This window comes from Leptosomus discolor, unplaced genomic scaffold (assembly GCF_034619465.1).
Source record: "Leptosomus discolor isolate bLepDis1 unplaced genomic scaffold, bLepDis1.hap2 HAP2_SCAFFOLD_35, whole genome shotgun sequence".
NCBI classification, from domain to species: Eukaryota; Metazoa; Chordata; class Aves; order Leptosomiformes; family Leptosomidae; genus Leptosomus; species Leptosomus discolor.
The window spans coordinates 2,602,817-2,617,521 of record NW_028237764.1 but is presented as its reverse complement, the minus strand read 5'-3'; the positions used below and the strand labels follow the sequence as shown (position 1 = coordinate 2,617,521).

Sequence of the window (14,705 nt, the reverse complement as noted above, 5' to 3'; positions counted from 1 at the left end):
AACGGAGCTCCAAAGCCAGACTCTGGTCATCCACATGTGGCCACACCAGTGCTGAGTCGAGGGGGATGAGACGTCCCTTGTCTGGGTGGCCACGCACACCCTAATGCACACCCGTCTCTGCAGCCCCATCTGCAGCTGTCCTTCCACACTGTGAGCGTGTACCACCGGCTCCTCTGGCATCCCTCGTAGTGCCCAGGCCCTTCTCCTCAGGGTCGCTCCTGAGCTGCTCAGCTCCCAGCCTGCCCTCAGCTATGGTTTCACTCTGCCCCCATAAAGGACTCACCACTTCTCCTCACAAAGCTTCCTGGGGTTTCTAGTGCCAAATCCCAGAGATTTCCAAGGTCCCCCAGCAGGGAAGCACCATTGGACCAGCTCTTCATCTGCACCCGCAGATGTCTCACCCTGACCTGTGGTGCCTCTGACAAGACAACAGCATGAGGAATTGCAGGGCACTACAGATCATAACAGGAGGCACTTGTTCAGTGATAGTGCTGACCAAGGGACACATTCCCATGGTGTTCAGCCCTGAAACACCAAAGGAAGCTCCAAAACAAGGCAGAGTATGACCAGGGAGGGAAGGGTGAACAGAGATGGGCAGTTTGCATGGGAGGGTACAAGGATGGTCAAAGGGAAGAAATTGTGACCAGGAAGTGAGGGAAAACGAAAAGAAAAGGTGACGCCGTGGAGCTGATGAGGGCTGTTTGGGGGTACCTGCCAGGCAGCCCTGCATCTCTGCAACAATGCCTGGAGTGGGACAAGAAAGCCACAGGTCATCTGACCAAACTTTCTGTTTGAGGTCAATGATCAGCAGGCACCTGCATGATTTCCCTCCATCAGGAAGGCAAGTTCTGTGTTGGATGGAAATAGAGAATCATTCCTGCTGGAAGGGACCTCAGGAGGTCTCTAGGCCAACCTGCTGCTCACAGCAGGGTCACCTCTGGGGTCAGAGCAGGTCGCTCATGGCTTCATTCATTTGGGGCTTGAAAAGCTCCAAGGACAGAGAGAACACCAGCTCTCTGGGAGTTCTGCTGCAGTGCTTGAGTGTCTTGGTGAACAGAGTATTTCCTCCCTTCTTTCAGGTGATGCCCGTTGGCCCTCATCCTCCCATCATGCACAACAGAGTAGAGCCTCACTGCATTTTCTTGCTGATATCCAAGAAGATCTGGGAAGGCTGTGAGGGCTCCCCAAAGCCTTGTCCTCTCCTGGCTTTGCACCTTGGCAGCAAAGGTGGCCAAGAGCATCCTGGGCAGCAGTAGGAAGAGCACTGCCAGAGGGTTGGTGGAAGTGATCCTTCCTCTCTACTCAGCACTGCTACACTTTCTCTTGCTCACCTCCCTCATGGTTTTTGTACCCTACTACCTTCACCCACACTTCAACCAAAGTTGCCCTCCACAACAGAAGAGCTGTGACAACCCCTATCCATGCCCTCTTCCTGGATGGCTCTACCAGGATCTTAGGGAAGGGGATTCTCACCATCAATGTGCTTTTGCTGGCCTGTCAGAGACACTGGCAGAGGTGAGCCTAAAATCACGTATCCCAGCCAGGAGTCAAGGGCTGACCTATCAGCTACTGCAGAAAGAATCACAGAATCAGAGAACGGTGGGGGTTGGAAGGGATCTCTGATGATCACGTACTCCAACCCCACCGCTAAAGCCGGTTTGCCTAAAGCAGGTCGTGGAGGATTGCATCCAGGTGGGTTTTGAGTATCTCCAGGGAAGGAGACTCCCTGTTCCAATGCTCTGTCACTCTTACTGTAGAGAAGTTTTTCCTCATGGTGAGGTGGAACTTCCTGTGCTCCAGTTCGTGCCCGTTGCCCCTTGTCCTGTCACTGAGCACCTCTGAAAAGAGCCTGGCCCCGTCCCCTTGACATCCACCCTTTAGATATTCATAAGTGATGGTAAGGTCCCTTCTCAGTCTTCTCCAGGCTAAAGAGCCCCAGGTCTCTCAGCCTTTCCATATAGGGGAAATGCTCCGGCCCCCTCATCATCTTAGTAACATCCATTGGACTTTCTCCCACAGTTCCCTGTCCCTCTTGAACTGGAGGGTCCAGAACTGGACACAGCACTCCAGATGTGGCTTCACCAGGGCAGTGTAGAGCAGGAGAATAACCTCCCTCAAACTCCTTGCCACACTCTTCGTGATGCAAACCACGATACCTCTGGCCTTCTTGGCCACAAGCACACATCGCTGGCTCATGGCCCACTTGTTGTCTACCAGAGCTCCCAGGTCCTTCTCCGCAGAGCTGCTCTCCAGTGGGTCTACCCCCAGCCTGGACTGGTGCAGGGGGTTATTCCTCCCCAGGTGCAGGACCCTACACTTGCCCTTGTTGAACCTCATGAGGTTCCCCCCCTTCCCAGCTCTCCAGCCTGTCCAGGTCTCGCTGGATGGCAGCACAGCCTTCTGGCGTCTCAGCCCCTCCTCCCAGTTTAGTATCATCACCAAACTGGCTGAGGGTGTACTCTGTTCCTTCATCCAGGTTACTTATGAATATGATACACAGGATGGGACCCAGTATTGACCCCTGGAGAACACCACCAGTTACAGGCCTCCAGCTGGACTCAGCACCACTGAGCACACCCCTCTGAGCTCTGTCCTTCAGCCAGTTGTCCATCCACCTCACTCTCCACTCGTCTAGCCCACACTTCCTAAGCTTCCCTGTGAGGATGTGGTGGGAGACAGTGACAAAAGCCTTGCTGAAGTCAAGGTCACCAACATCCTCTGCTTTCCCCTCCTCCACCCAGCCAGTCATGCTGTCACAGAAGGCTCTCAGGTAGGTCAGGCATGATTTCCCCTTGGTGAATCCATGCTGACTACTCCTGACAATCCCCTTTTCCTCCCCCTGTTTAGAGGTGACACCCAGAATCAACTGTTCCATCACCTTTCCAGGGATGGAGGGGAGGCTGACTGCTCTGTAGTTCCCCACATCCTCCTTCTTGCCCTTTTTGAAGACTGCAGTGACATTGGCTTTCCTCCAGTCCTCAGGCTCCTCTCCTGTTTGCCGTGACCTGCCGAAGATGATGGAGAGTAGCTTAGCAGTAGTATCTACCAGCTCCCTCAGCACATCTGAGCTGGTCTCGTGCACTCATCTTACCCGCAGGGCTGCTCAGAGACACGAGTCCTTCCCTCGCACACACACAGGCAGTGCAGGGCAGGAGTTGTCGTGCCTCTCTGGCCTCCTGCTGCCATTCCCAGAGGCTGGCAGGCACCTCAACCCTGCAGTGTGTCCCGTTGCCCTGCACTCATCTGAGATGCCCCACGGCAAGAGAAATGGACCCAGGGACGTTTGGGTTCAAGGAAGCCCACCCCAGTGCTGCATTCCGGTGGTTTCCCAGGGGACGTTACCATCAATGTGAAGTGACCCTGAGACACTGCCTGTCCCACTGCCCTTCATGGCATCCCCAGGAACAGCTGATGGCGTTTGTGCTCCTTCAGGCTCATCTCTCCTCGTGGATGTGATGTGCATTCTTACATCTCATCTGAACAATGAGAACATGGACGTCTGACCTGGTCATTCAGTGTCCCTCTGTGCTGGGACAAGAACCTCTCTGAGCTGGGGTGAGAGGGCAGTGCTGGAAATGGTGGTTGTGATGGGGCTCCTCCATGACGATTGCGCCAGGGCACGAGGTTTAACCCAGGCCGGCAGCTGAGCACCACACAGCTGCTCCCTCCCTCGCTACCCCTGCAGAGGGATGGGGGAGGGAATCGGAAGGGTAAAAGTAAGAAAACTCGTGGGTTGAGATAAAGGTGGTTTAATAGGTAAAGCAAAAGCAGCGCACCCAAGCCAAGCAAAAGAAGGAATTCAGGCCCTGCTTCCCACCAGCAGGCAGGTGCTCAGCCATCCCCAGGAAAGCAGGGCTCCATCATGCATGACGGTTACTTGGGAAGACAAAAACCATCACTCCGAATGTCCCCCCCTTCCTTCTTCTTCCCCCGGGTTTTATTGCTGAGCATGACATCCCATGGTATGGAATATCCCTTTGGTCAGGTGGGGTCAGCTGTCCTGGCTGTTTCCCCTCCCAACCCCTTGTGCACCCCCAGCCTACTCGCTGGTGGGGTGGGGTAAGGAGCAGAAAAGGTCTTGACTCTGTGCAAGCACTGCTCAGCAATAAAGAGAACATCCCTGTGTTATCAACACTGTTTCCAGCACAAATCCAAAACACAGCTCCCTACCAGCTATGATGAGGACAATTAACTCTGTCCCAGCCCAAACCAGCACAGGCAGCTTCCCCAGGGTGTCCAGTGAACCCAGGCACAGACAAGACCCTGCTCTGCTGGTCCTTCAGGTCTCTCCCAGGAGGCCCAGCTGTGCGAGGACACTGCTGGTTTCCCCACACCCTGCACACTCACACTCTTTCTCTGTTCACCGGCGTTATCATCTGTGGGACAGTTTCTTGGGCATGTTCTTGAGAGCAACTTTGGAGGAAGACCTAAGCTTTCAGGCAGTGCCCTGAAGAGATCCCCTTTCCTGATGGAACCGCTCTTACGGAGGGCAGCTCTGTCAGAGAAGTGCCCATTGCCTGTCCCTGCCTGCGGTCACAGGACTACCACGCAGGAGGACTGTGACCAAGCTGCCAGAGCAATCGGGCCTTACAGCAACCCAAGGGCTCAGAGGGAGAGTGTATAAGTGGAAAGAGAAGAGCTCTGGAAGACCAAGTGCTCCTGGCAGTGCTGCCATGCTGGGAACTCTCTTCCCCTCCACCTCTGCACACAGGAATTCTCCCAGCAGCTCCAAAACGGAGCAAGGATCTCAGGAAAAATGTCTCCGCAGGACTTCCATGTTGTGTGTTTTGTTTAAACACACAAGGAGCACAGCTCCTCCTCTACACATCCTCTCCATCTGGAAAGAAAAGCAGACAGTGAATTAGAAGGGGGGTACAACATCATGACTGGTAAAACGCCACCATCAACACCAGAAAATACAGATGACAGGTTGGGCCTCTACAGAGGTACATGACAACTGCTATGCAGAGGAAGATGGGCAGTTTCCTGCTTTCTAATAACAACCAGTCATTATTTTCGACACAGCATCCCTGAGCTCCTGGTTCCTCATGGTGTAGATGAGGGGGTTCACTGCTGGAGGCACCACCGAGTAAAGCACTGCAAGCAACAGATCCAGGAACGGGGAGGAGATGGAGGGGGGCTTCAGGTGGGCAAACATGGCAGTGCTGACAAACAGGGAGACCACGACCAGGTGAGGGAGGCAGGTGGAAAAGGCTTTGTGGCGTCCCTGCTCCGAGGGGATCCTCAGCACGGCCCTGAAGATCTGCACGTAGGACACCACAATGAACACAAAACACCCAAAGGCTAAACAGACACTGACCACAAGGACTACAACTTCCCTGAAGTTGGAGTGTGAGCAGGAGAGCTTGAGGATCTGGGGGATTTCACAGAAGAACTGGTCCACAGCATTGCCCTGGCAGAGGGGCAGTGAAAATGTATTGGCCGTGTGCAGCAGAGCATTGAGAAACCCACTGCCCCAGGCAGCTGCTGCCATGTGGACACAAGCTCTGCTGCCCAGAAGGGTCCCGTAGTGCAGGGGTTTGCAGATGGCAACGTAGCGGTCGTAGGCCATGACGGTGAGAAGATAAAACTCTGCTGAAATCAAGAAGACAACAAGAAAGACCTGGGCAGTGCATCCCGTGTAGGAGATAGCCCTGGTGTTCCAGAGGGCATTGGCCATGGCTTTTGGGAGAGTGGTGGAGAGGGAGCCCAGGTCGAGGAAGGAGAGGTTGAGGAGGAAGAAGTACATTGGGGTGTGGAGGTGAGGGTTGCAGGCTACAGCGGTGATGATGAGTCCATTGCCCAGGAGGGCAGCCAGGTAGATGCCCAGGAAGAGCCCGAAGGTCAAGAGATGCAGCTCCCGGGTGTCTGCGAATGGCAGCAGGACGAACTGGGTGATGGAGCTGCTGCTGTTGGGCATTTGCTGCTCTCAGGTGTGGGGGACTGTTCAAGAAGGGAAACACAACAAGTTAGGGGAGACTTTCCAAAACATGAAAGCCAGTTCCCATACCCCCTCTCCCATCTACAAACACACACACAGAGACACTTTTCTAGAAGCTCTTCCTTCAGCTCTGTGGCTGGAGCTCTCGTTGGTGTCTCATGGGGAGCAGGATCTGTGCCTGCTGGCTGCCAAGGAGTCAGCCCTGCTCTGCAGCAGGGGGTTCACGGGAACGGAGGGGGCAGAGACCAGTCTTGGGGTTCGACTTTGTCAGCAGAAACCACTCCTAAAGCAAAAGGGCTGGTCAGCACCTGCACTCCCCATGCCAAGGAACCAGGAGGGCAGAAGGCAGTCAGAGAGGTTTGGGGGCGGTTACATCTCTCCCATTTCCCCTGGCAGTTTTCTTGGATGCCAGAAACCCTCAGCACTCCTTCTGCACTGGAAGGGAACGGCAGAGCCCTGTGAGGCAGGAGGATTGCCTGTGCTTAGTGCAGAGGGAGGGGAGCTGGTCTGTCCCTCCGCCTTGTGCCCAGCTGCCCTGGGCTTGCACCTTTCTCAGGTGCAGGAGGATCACAATCCTCTGTTACCTTGAAAAGCAACTCGACCCTGCTGAGAGCAGAGGGATCCAGTGCACACCACTCAATGTCCCACCCTTTCTCAAGGTCCCAGCACCCCACTTCTATCCAAGGACACTCTTGCCTCATTTCACCAACCCAACAGTATTTCCACAGCTCTGAAGTCTTTCCGTTCTCCACATGGCATTCAGATAAAACAGAGGTTCTACTCGACAGGTTTGCGTCCTGGAGGGCAGCTCAAAGCGGGGAAGGACACCTCAAGGAGACAGCCAAGTGCCCTAGAGACGGCATCTCAAAAAGGAAGAGTCAGCTCCTACTCTGGCTCCACGGACTGCATGGACCAGCCCCTAGGAGGTGACAGGACAGCTGGGACACTCGTTCCCACGGACACACCTGCGTGGGAGCACACCCAAGATCAGTGTGTGACTCTGCAGATGAAGCTCCCATCCCCAGAGAGACTGACAGCAAGAACAAGAGGACAATGCAAATAAGAGAGAGAAGGGAAAATGCAGGGAGGGTCCAGCTGAGAGAGGCCAGGGCAGAGGCAGCCGCGCACTCAGGGCAGCGTCCCCCTGCCCCAGCTGGGCACGCCACCTCCCAGACCCCAACATGGCCGGGCAGCTGCTCTCAGCCCCTGTGCTCTGCAGAGGGCCCTGGGCACAGGGCTGGAGAGCTGCAGCACGGCTCTGCTGGAGCTCTGGCTGCAGAGGAGCTGCTTCATGGCTTGGACCCCCGGAGCCCTGAGGGCAGAGGCTTTGGTGGGTGGGAGGGGAGGCAAGGGGGCTGGCTGAGAGGAAGGGCTCTGCATGGGAGGGGAGGATCGGGAGTTTTCTGAATTCTCCCTCCCACAACATTCCTGGTTTTAGTTTCCTCTCATTCCCAGATCATATCCCTGCTGCCTGGAGAGTTTTCTCCTGGGAGGTGTTTCCCTGTGCCATGCCTTTTCCCTGTGAGTGCTCATAGACCCCATCCCAACCGCTGTGCACTCACCTTGGCCCTACAGACACTGCTTGCAGGTCACTGGCTGGATGCATGTTCCTGTTTGCAGGTGGAAAAGGGCAGGTCAGACCAACACTGCTGGGTCCAGCAAAGGTGATGCTGGTGCTGTCCGTAGGCAGAGGAGTGGCTGGAGGCACTTTCGGAGGCTGCTGTCAGACCTACTGGGGACTCTCACTTACAGCTCAGCAGGCTGAGTGACTTGTTCAAGCACGAGAGCTCCTTTGCCTTTTCTCCCCCCAAATCCCCAACAGTAAGAAACTGAGAACACAGGCTCAGGAGAGCCCCTTACCTTTGTAGTGATCCCTGCCTTGCCCTTGAAAAGTGCCCTCAGAAATGTCCTGGGGGGGATGAGGAGCTGTGAGGAGATCTGAGCCACACAGCACCCTCGTGAAACCAGAAGGACCCTCTCCTGCCACCACCTGCTGCTTCCACCCACAGCTTCTCCCTGCGCTGCTGTTGGGAGCTCCCTGGGCGGGCTGAGTGCTGACCCTGGCAGGAGACAAAGTCCCTGGAATGGCACAGAGTCTGCTGGGATGCAGGGACCCTGCTCAGAAAGAGAGCCCTGGGCACCCCTGGCTGCACACCCGGCTTCACACTCTGCAGCCAACATGCCCTGTCCCTCTGACAGTGCAGCAGGGAAGCTGCAGGCTGTGGGGTGGGCCAGCTTCAGGAGATCGTTCCAGGCACTTGCACCGTCCTTCAGCCACAGACTTACCATGTCAAGGGCTCTGAAGATTTTTCTCCAAGCGAGCTCTCCTCTCTCCTCCCACCCCACACTGCCTTTATCCTCTCTCTGTCTGGCTCCTCTCCCCTCCCTGCCTGCAGGCAGCACCCCCAGCCCTGCTCCTGGGCAGAGCTGTCTCTCTGCAGCGCTGCCCGCTTGCCAGCAGCTCCCTCCACCCCAGGAGCCCAGCCCAGCTCAGCATCAGGGGAGCAGCCCAAGGCAGCCCTTTCTCTGCCCCCTCTGGGCTCCCTCCAGCTGTCCCTGGGGCTCCAGGGGAACCTGCTCTCAAACAGGCTGAAGTCATCCTGAGGTTTTTCTTTCTCAGCTGGAGAGAGAAAAGATTTCAGAGACAAAGTTACATCTAAAAATCACCTTTTTTTGTCTCATTATCAGACAGGACACAGAGGCAGTGACAGGCAGGGATCTCCTTTACCCCTGCTGAGGGAAGAGATTCAGCTGAATCAATGGAGACATCTCACCCTGCATTTCTATTCCTGGCATTTGAAGGACACTCAGTTCCCTCCCATGCCTGCCACAGACCCACAGGAGGTGGGATTCCTCTGGCCTCTCTTCAGCTCTGCATAAAATAAGCACCTGCATTTGAGAAGTCTTTTCTCAGCTCCCCTGGGAATTCCTGGAGGTGAAAGGCAGGAGGGAGGTGTTCAGATGCAAACCCCTGGCCGCATCTGAGTTGCCAGAGGTGATGCAAGAGGCGCACAGGTACCTGCAGGCTCTGATGGAGAAGTTCATAGAGACAGGGCAACATCTCAGGGATCATATATGAGCGTGGTGGAATTTCCTTTGGCCCAGGGAAATGACAGCCCTATAAAGGCCAAAATAATCTTTTCCTGCTCATCACGCTCATGGCCAGTTATAGAAGTGATCCTACGGACTATTTCGGTTGTCTGCCATAGGGACAGCAAGGTCTCTCTCTTTTCACCAGCTGGATTTACTAGATCACCAGTGACTACAATGGCATTTGTCCCATGTTTATCCCCACGTTGCCTGACAGAATTCAGGGCAGCTACTGCATTTAATGCTCAAGCCCAGGCCCCCAGAGCTACATGAGGTGCCGAGGCTGGCAGGGACAGCACAGGACCTACAGGAAAGCAATTTCCATTATGGCAGGTGTGTCACAGAGGCCCCAGACAGCATCGATGAGAGCTTGACTTGGTGCCCGTGTGCCATTGACTGATACGATCGATGAGTCCTCAGATGCCAGGAGAGCGGCAAGGTCTGTCCCTTCTCTGCCCACCAGCGTCAGGCATTGCATGAGCACAAAGCAGATCACCCAGGGATCTTTACCGGCTCCTTGAGGATAAAATCCATGCAAAGACCAAGAATTTTAACAATGCGCCTGGATACTGTGTCTTCCAGGACAGCGTCCTCCAAGCACAGGAAGGGTCCATATCATAACCCAACTGGAACTCAAAAAGGAATTCAAGGGCACCAAGACGAATTTTTGGTCCTTCAGGAACTGTTAAAGAAGAAAAAACGATAATATAGGACCTCTGCTGAATTTAGTGAGAGCAGGTGTGGATAGATCTGAGATAGTCTATGTCCCCTTTGCCTCAGTTGCCACCAGCAAGGTCTCCAAGGCCTTTGAGCTTTGAGGCAGGGACTCTGGAGGAGAACAAACAGGGGTGGATGGGGGTCAAGGCAGGGGTTACTTGAGCAAACTGCACACTTCCCAGGCCACGGGACTGGAGAGGCTGCATCCAAGGGCGCTGAACTAGAAGACACTCATTCATCACAATGCCACTAAGAACAGCACTCAGACTCTGTGAGGTATCTTTTAAACCCATATTGATTAGCCCTGACATTATAAGGAAAGAATCATGCAGATAATCGTAGGTCCCTTTAACTGATGGGAACCCCAGGGCATGTGGCACTGAACGGGCCTTCGACCTGAATGCAGCAAACCATGCAGACCCCATCCATACAGGACAGGCCCCAGTTTTGGTCATTCCAGCTGCTATAGGATTTTCTTACGAGGAAACAACTCTATTGATCATCTCTACAGTCAAATGAAAATGATTTTTGCGTGAGAACTTTTTGGTGCTGTGTTAGGTAGAGGCAAGGCCACTCAGGAGGTGTAATGTCTGGTAGAGAGTGGGAGCTGCCTCCAGGCTCTTGTGTGACCACATGCTGCTGAGGTTGTCCTGCTTCCAAGGGATCTGGGCAGCACAGCGCGGGTTTGAAGGCCACGCTGTACGTGCAGCACAGCGCAGCACAGCACTAACTGCCCGAGGTACAATGGTGTTCTGGTCAGGATCAGTGCCCAGGTTTCCCTCTGAGAAGTCTGTGCTCCCCTACGGTGACACAGCTGAGGTGCTGTGGCCCAAATACACATGGCCAGGAGGAGCCCCCATGGCTTGTCACAGCCCTGTGACATTTCTGCACTAAACAAGGCGTGGTGGGACAGCTTGCTGAGCACTGGTGCTGCGCTGGAAGGATACAGGCTGTGCCAGGGGCAGTGGCAAGGAGGATGAGGGTGGGGGCATGCCCCTAGTGTGAAGGAGCAGCTCAGATACATGAAGCTCCGCTACAAGACTGGCAACAGGTGGCGTTATCTTGTGTGAGTGAGGGTTAGAGGAGAAGACAGTGAGGGTGACACTGTCTTGGCAGTTATGAACTACTTGATGAGGGCGGGTAGGCAGAAAAGGTCTGGGAGTGTCCAGGTTGATGAGCAGGTTCCTGTTGGGAACGGGAAGGGCCCTGGCAGCCCCTGGCCATACAAAGCCACCCAGTGCCAACAGTGTGGAGGCTGCTGGGATGACTTCTGAGCAGAGATGCTACAAGGGCCACCAAGGGGGATGCTCCCCTGGACCTGGTCCTGGCAAACAAGGAAGAGCTGCTCAGGGACGCTATAATCCGTGTCAGCCTTGGCTGTTGTGACCAGGGAATAGGGGGGTCCCAGGCAGGAGAGGGGCGCGAGGAAGGCCAGCAGCAGAACACAGACCTGGGACTGCAGAGGAGAAGACTTTGATGTCCTCAGGAGACTGACACGAGTGGGGCCATGGGAAGCAGCTCTGAAGGGTGAAGGTGCTCAGGCAACCTGCTAGGCCTTACAGGACAGCCTCCTCCAAGCAGGACGAGGAATCGGCCGGTGAGCAGACTGGACCTGAAAGAAGATGCCAACTGGAACCTGGGAGCAGGGAGCAGCTTCATTCCAAATGGGAAAAGGATGGCTGGGTAGCGGTAACTACAGAGGAACAGGTAGTTGAAGCTAAGTCTCTACCCAAAGAAACGTCAGCCCAGCCGGAGGAAATAAGAGCTCTGCTGAGAGCCCCAGAGCCAGGGAAAGATAAAAGGGTAACGATCTGGACAGACTTCAAGTGTGCTTTTGGAGTTGCATATGCCCATGGAGTTATTTGGAAGGAAAGAGGACTTTCAGCTGCAGAAGGAAAACATATTAAACCTGCAGATGTTGTTTTGAGATTGTTAGATGCTGTGTCCTCACCAACTGCAGTAGCTATTATGCACTGCAGAGGACATCGGAAAGGGAATACTGCCCAAGAACTGGGAAATAAATTGGCAGACCGAGGGGCAAAGGAGGCTGCAGAACAAAGCGAAGACCTCACTGCTCAAGCAAGTTCCCCAGGAGAAGTTAAAGGCATTCTGTCATTATTGGGTTGGGGGACTGGTAACTGCCTGTCCGTAAGGCGTGGTGGAAACCCCACAGACCCTGAACTGGTGGTGCTGCTCTGCAGAGCAAGTGGGCTGTGGTGGCCAGTGCCATGCTGGGGAGGCTGAGAGGCAGACCCAGCTCAGGTTGGCCACTGTCCCCTCCACCCCAGCACGCGTAAGTTGCCCCAGCAGCTCCAGAGAAGGTCTTGGAGAAAGGAACTCAAACAAGTTGATACAGGGTCCTTTATTTGGTTTCAACACACAGAGAGCACAGCTCCTTATTTACACAAGTCTGTGGGGCACACAAGGCAGGCAGACACTGGCATAGAAATACGATGAAGAATGACAGCATTTTGTGGACAGCATTAATATAACCAAGAAGAGCAAAAACCCAGAGAAATGAAAGCAAATAAACTGCGAAAGAGATGCTGGGCGTGTAATGAGTTTTATTACTAGTGATACGCAGAAAAAAATGGGCAGTTCATTGCTGCTTCTGAGAAGCAATCAGTCATAAGTTTCCTCAGGGCGTCCTTGAGCTCCTGGTTCCTCATGCTGTAGATGAGGGGGTTCACTGCTGGAGGCAACAACGAGTACAGAACTGCCATCACCAGGTTCAGGAATGGGGAGGAGATGGAGGGGGACTTCAGGTAGGCAAACATGGCAGTGCTGACAAACAGGGAGACCACGGCCAGGTGAGGGAGGCAGGTGGAAAAGGCTTTGTGGCGTCCCTGCTCCGAGGGGATCCTCAGCACGGCCCTGAAGATCTGCACGTAGGACACCACAATGAACACAAAACACCCAAAGCCTAAACAGACACTGACCACAAGTAGCCCAGCCTCCCTGAGGTAGGTGTCTGAGCAGGAGAGCTTGAGGATCTGGGGGATTTCACAGAAGAACTGGTCCACAGCATTGCCCTGGCAGAGGTGCAGTGAAAATGTATTGGCCGTGTGCAGCACAGCGTAGGGAAAAGCAGTGCCCCAGGCAGCTGCTGCCATGTGGACACAAGCTCTGCTGCCCAGGAGGGTCCCGTAGTGCAGGGGTTTGCAGATGGCAACGTAGCGGTCGTAGGCCATGACGGTGAGAAGAAAATACTCTGCTGCAATAAAAAAGAGATTGAGAAAGACCTGGGCAGCACATCCTGTGTAGGAGATGGCCCTGGTGTTCCAGAGGGAATTGGCCATGGCTTTGGGGAGAGTGGTGGAGAGGGAGCCCAGGTCAAGGAGGGAGAGGTTGAGGAGGAAGAAGTACATGGGGGTGTGGAGGTGGGGGTCACAGGCTATGGCGGTGATGACGAGGCCATTGCCCAGGAGGGCAGCCAGGTAGATCCCCAGGAAGAGCCCGAAGGTCGAGAGCTGCAGCTCCTGTTTGTCTGCGAACACCATGAGGAGGAACTGAGTGATGGAGCTGGCATTGGACATTATTTCACTGCAGGAATGGGGGACTGTTGAAAGAGGAGAAGACATTGACAGGTCAGGTCAGATTTCTCTGAGCCAGTCTTATGCCATTTCTCACACATAACTGCCTCAAAGGCTTTTTTTGGGGGGGGACATCGGTCAGTTCTTTTTTGTGAGTTTAGGACTAATGGGGAGGGGCTCTGCCCATGGGCTCCAGAGAAGTCAGACCTGTGCTATTGCAGTGGTGTCAAACAGCCCGTGCATTCGGTAGGTGTTCCTGGCAATGGGTGTCTTCAGTTCAGGGAGAGGTATTTCCCTCAGTGACCGTGTGAAATTTGTCCCTATTTATTACAGTGCGATGGAGTCAGCACCCAGACCTGCTGTGTCTGAGAGGGAAGAGCCCAGGGAGGGACCCAGCCCTTCCAACTCTGCTCTCCTGAACAGCAAAGTCTGGGTCAGAATCACTCTCCAGTAGCACAGAACTTTTCTCCCCCCCATTTTCCATCTCCAGGCTCTCTCCAGACATGATAAGAGCAGCGTGTCTGTGGGGGAGAATGGGGCTGTCACTAGGTTCCCATCCTCCCCTCCTGAAGTGCCCCCACAATGGGGGAAGGGCACTTCAACCCCTTTACCCCACGGAAATGCCCAGGTGCCTGAAAAACTCTGCCCAGTGTCTCCTGAAGGGAGAGTCAGCTTGTTTGTAAATTCCACACGCTGCATTGCATACAGCCTCCCAGGGCCCGTGTCTCAAAGTGGATCTGAGATACCTCCACAACCCAGAGCTTCCATAAGGAAGAAAAAAGCAGCAGGAAGAAGAAAAGAAAAACACGAAGCAATACCCTGATCCTTCTGCAAATAGGGAAAAGGAAAGAAAGACAGCTGGCACTTGGGAAAACTTCCTCCTTACACAGCAGAGCACAGCACCTCCACGCTGGTGACAGCCCAGGCTGGTTGCTCTCAGTCCCTTTTCTCTGCAGAAGGAAGAAGTTTATGTGTCAGGAGAGATGCACTTTTGCTCTACTGCAGCTGTGGCTGCAGAGGAAGCAGCACCTGCCCTGGACCCCCTTGCCTTGAGGGCAGAGGGTCTGCTGAGGGGGAGAGGTGACCAGGGAGGCTTGCTCAGAAGAAGCTCTCTGTGTTGAGTCAGGAGCTTTCTGAATTCCCGCTGCCATGACATTTCTAATTTTCTCTGCCCATGTCTCTGCTGCCTGGAGCTGTCCCTGTCAGGAGCTGTTTCTCTGTCCCACATCTCCTCCCTGGCAGCACTCACACGCACCGTCCCACGCGCTGTGTACTCAGCTCAGCCTTGCAGACCCCTCCTGGCAGCAGAGCACTGCCCAGGGCCATCTCCGTAGCTGCAGGCTCTGATGGGAACATGAGTTCATTGCTGATGAGGCTGCAGAGGTGATGCTGAGGAGCTCAGTAAGCCAAAGGTGGTTTGTTTC

At 54.5% G+C, this 14,705-nt stretch overlaps 2 protein-coding genes across 2 annotated transcripts; both read right to left on the bottom strand.

The window, feature by feature from the left end:
* Positions 1–4,993: 4,993 nt before the first annotated feature.
* Positions 4,994–5,941, bottom strand: LOC147413024 (olfactory receptor 14A16-like). Its single transcript, XM_086480920.1, has one exon. It carries the CDS (start codon positions 5,918–5,920, stop codon positions 4,994–4,996), a length of 927 nt encoding a protein of 308 aa, XP_086337046.1. The 5' UTR covers positions 5,921–5,941.
* Positions 5,942–6,826: 885 nt separating this feature from the next.
* On the bottom strand, positions 6,827–13,230 carry LOC147413023 (uncharacterized). Its single transcript, XM_086480889.1, has 7 exons — positions 12,320–13,230; positions 11,309–11,441; positions 11,067–11,204; positions 10,452–10,548; positions 9,602–9,713; positions 7,802–8,001; positions 6,827–6,906 (listed from the first exon to the last, which is right to left on the bottom strand). Exons 1-7 carry the CDS (start codon positions 13,114–13,116, stop codon positions 6,827–6,829), a joined length of 1,557 nt encoding a protein of 518 aa, XP_086337015.1. The 5' UTR covers positions 13,117–13,230.
* Positions 13,231–14,705: the final 1,475 nt, after the last annotated feature.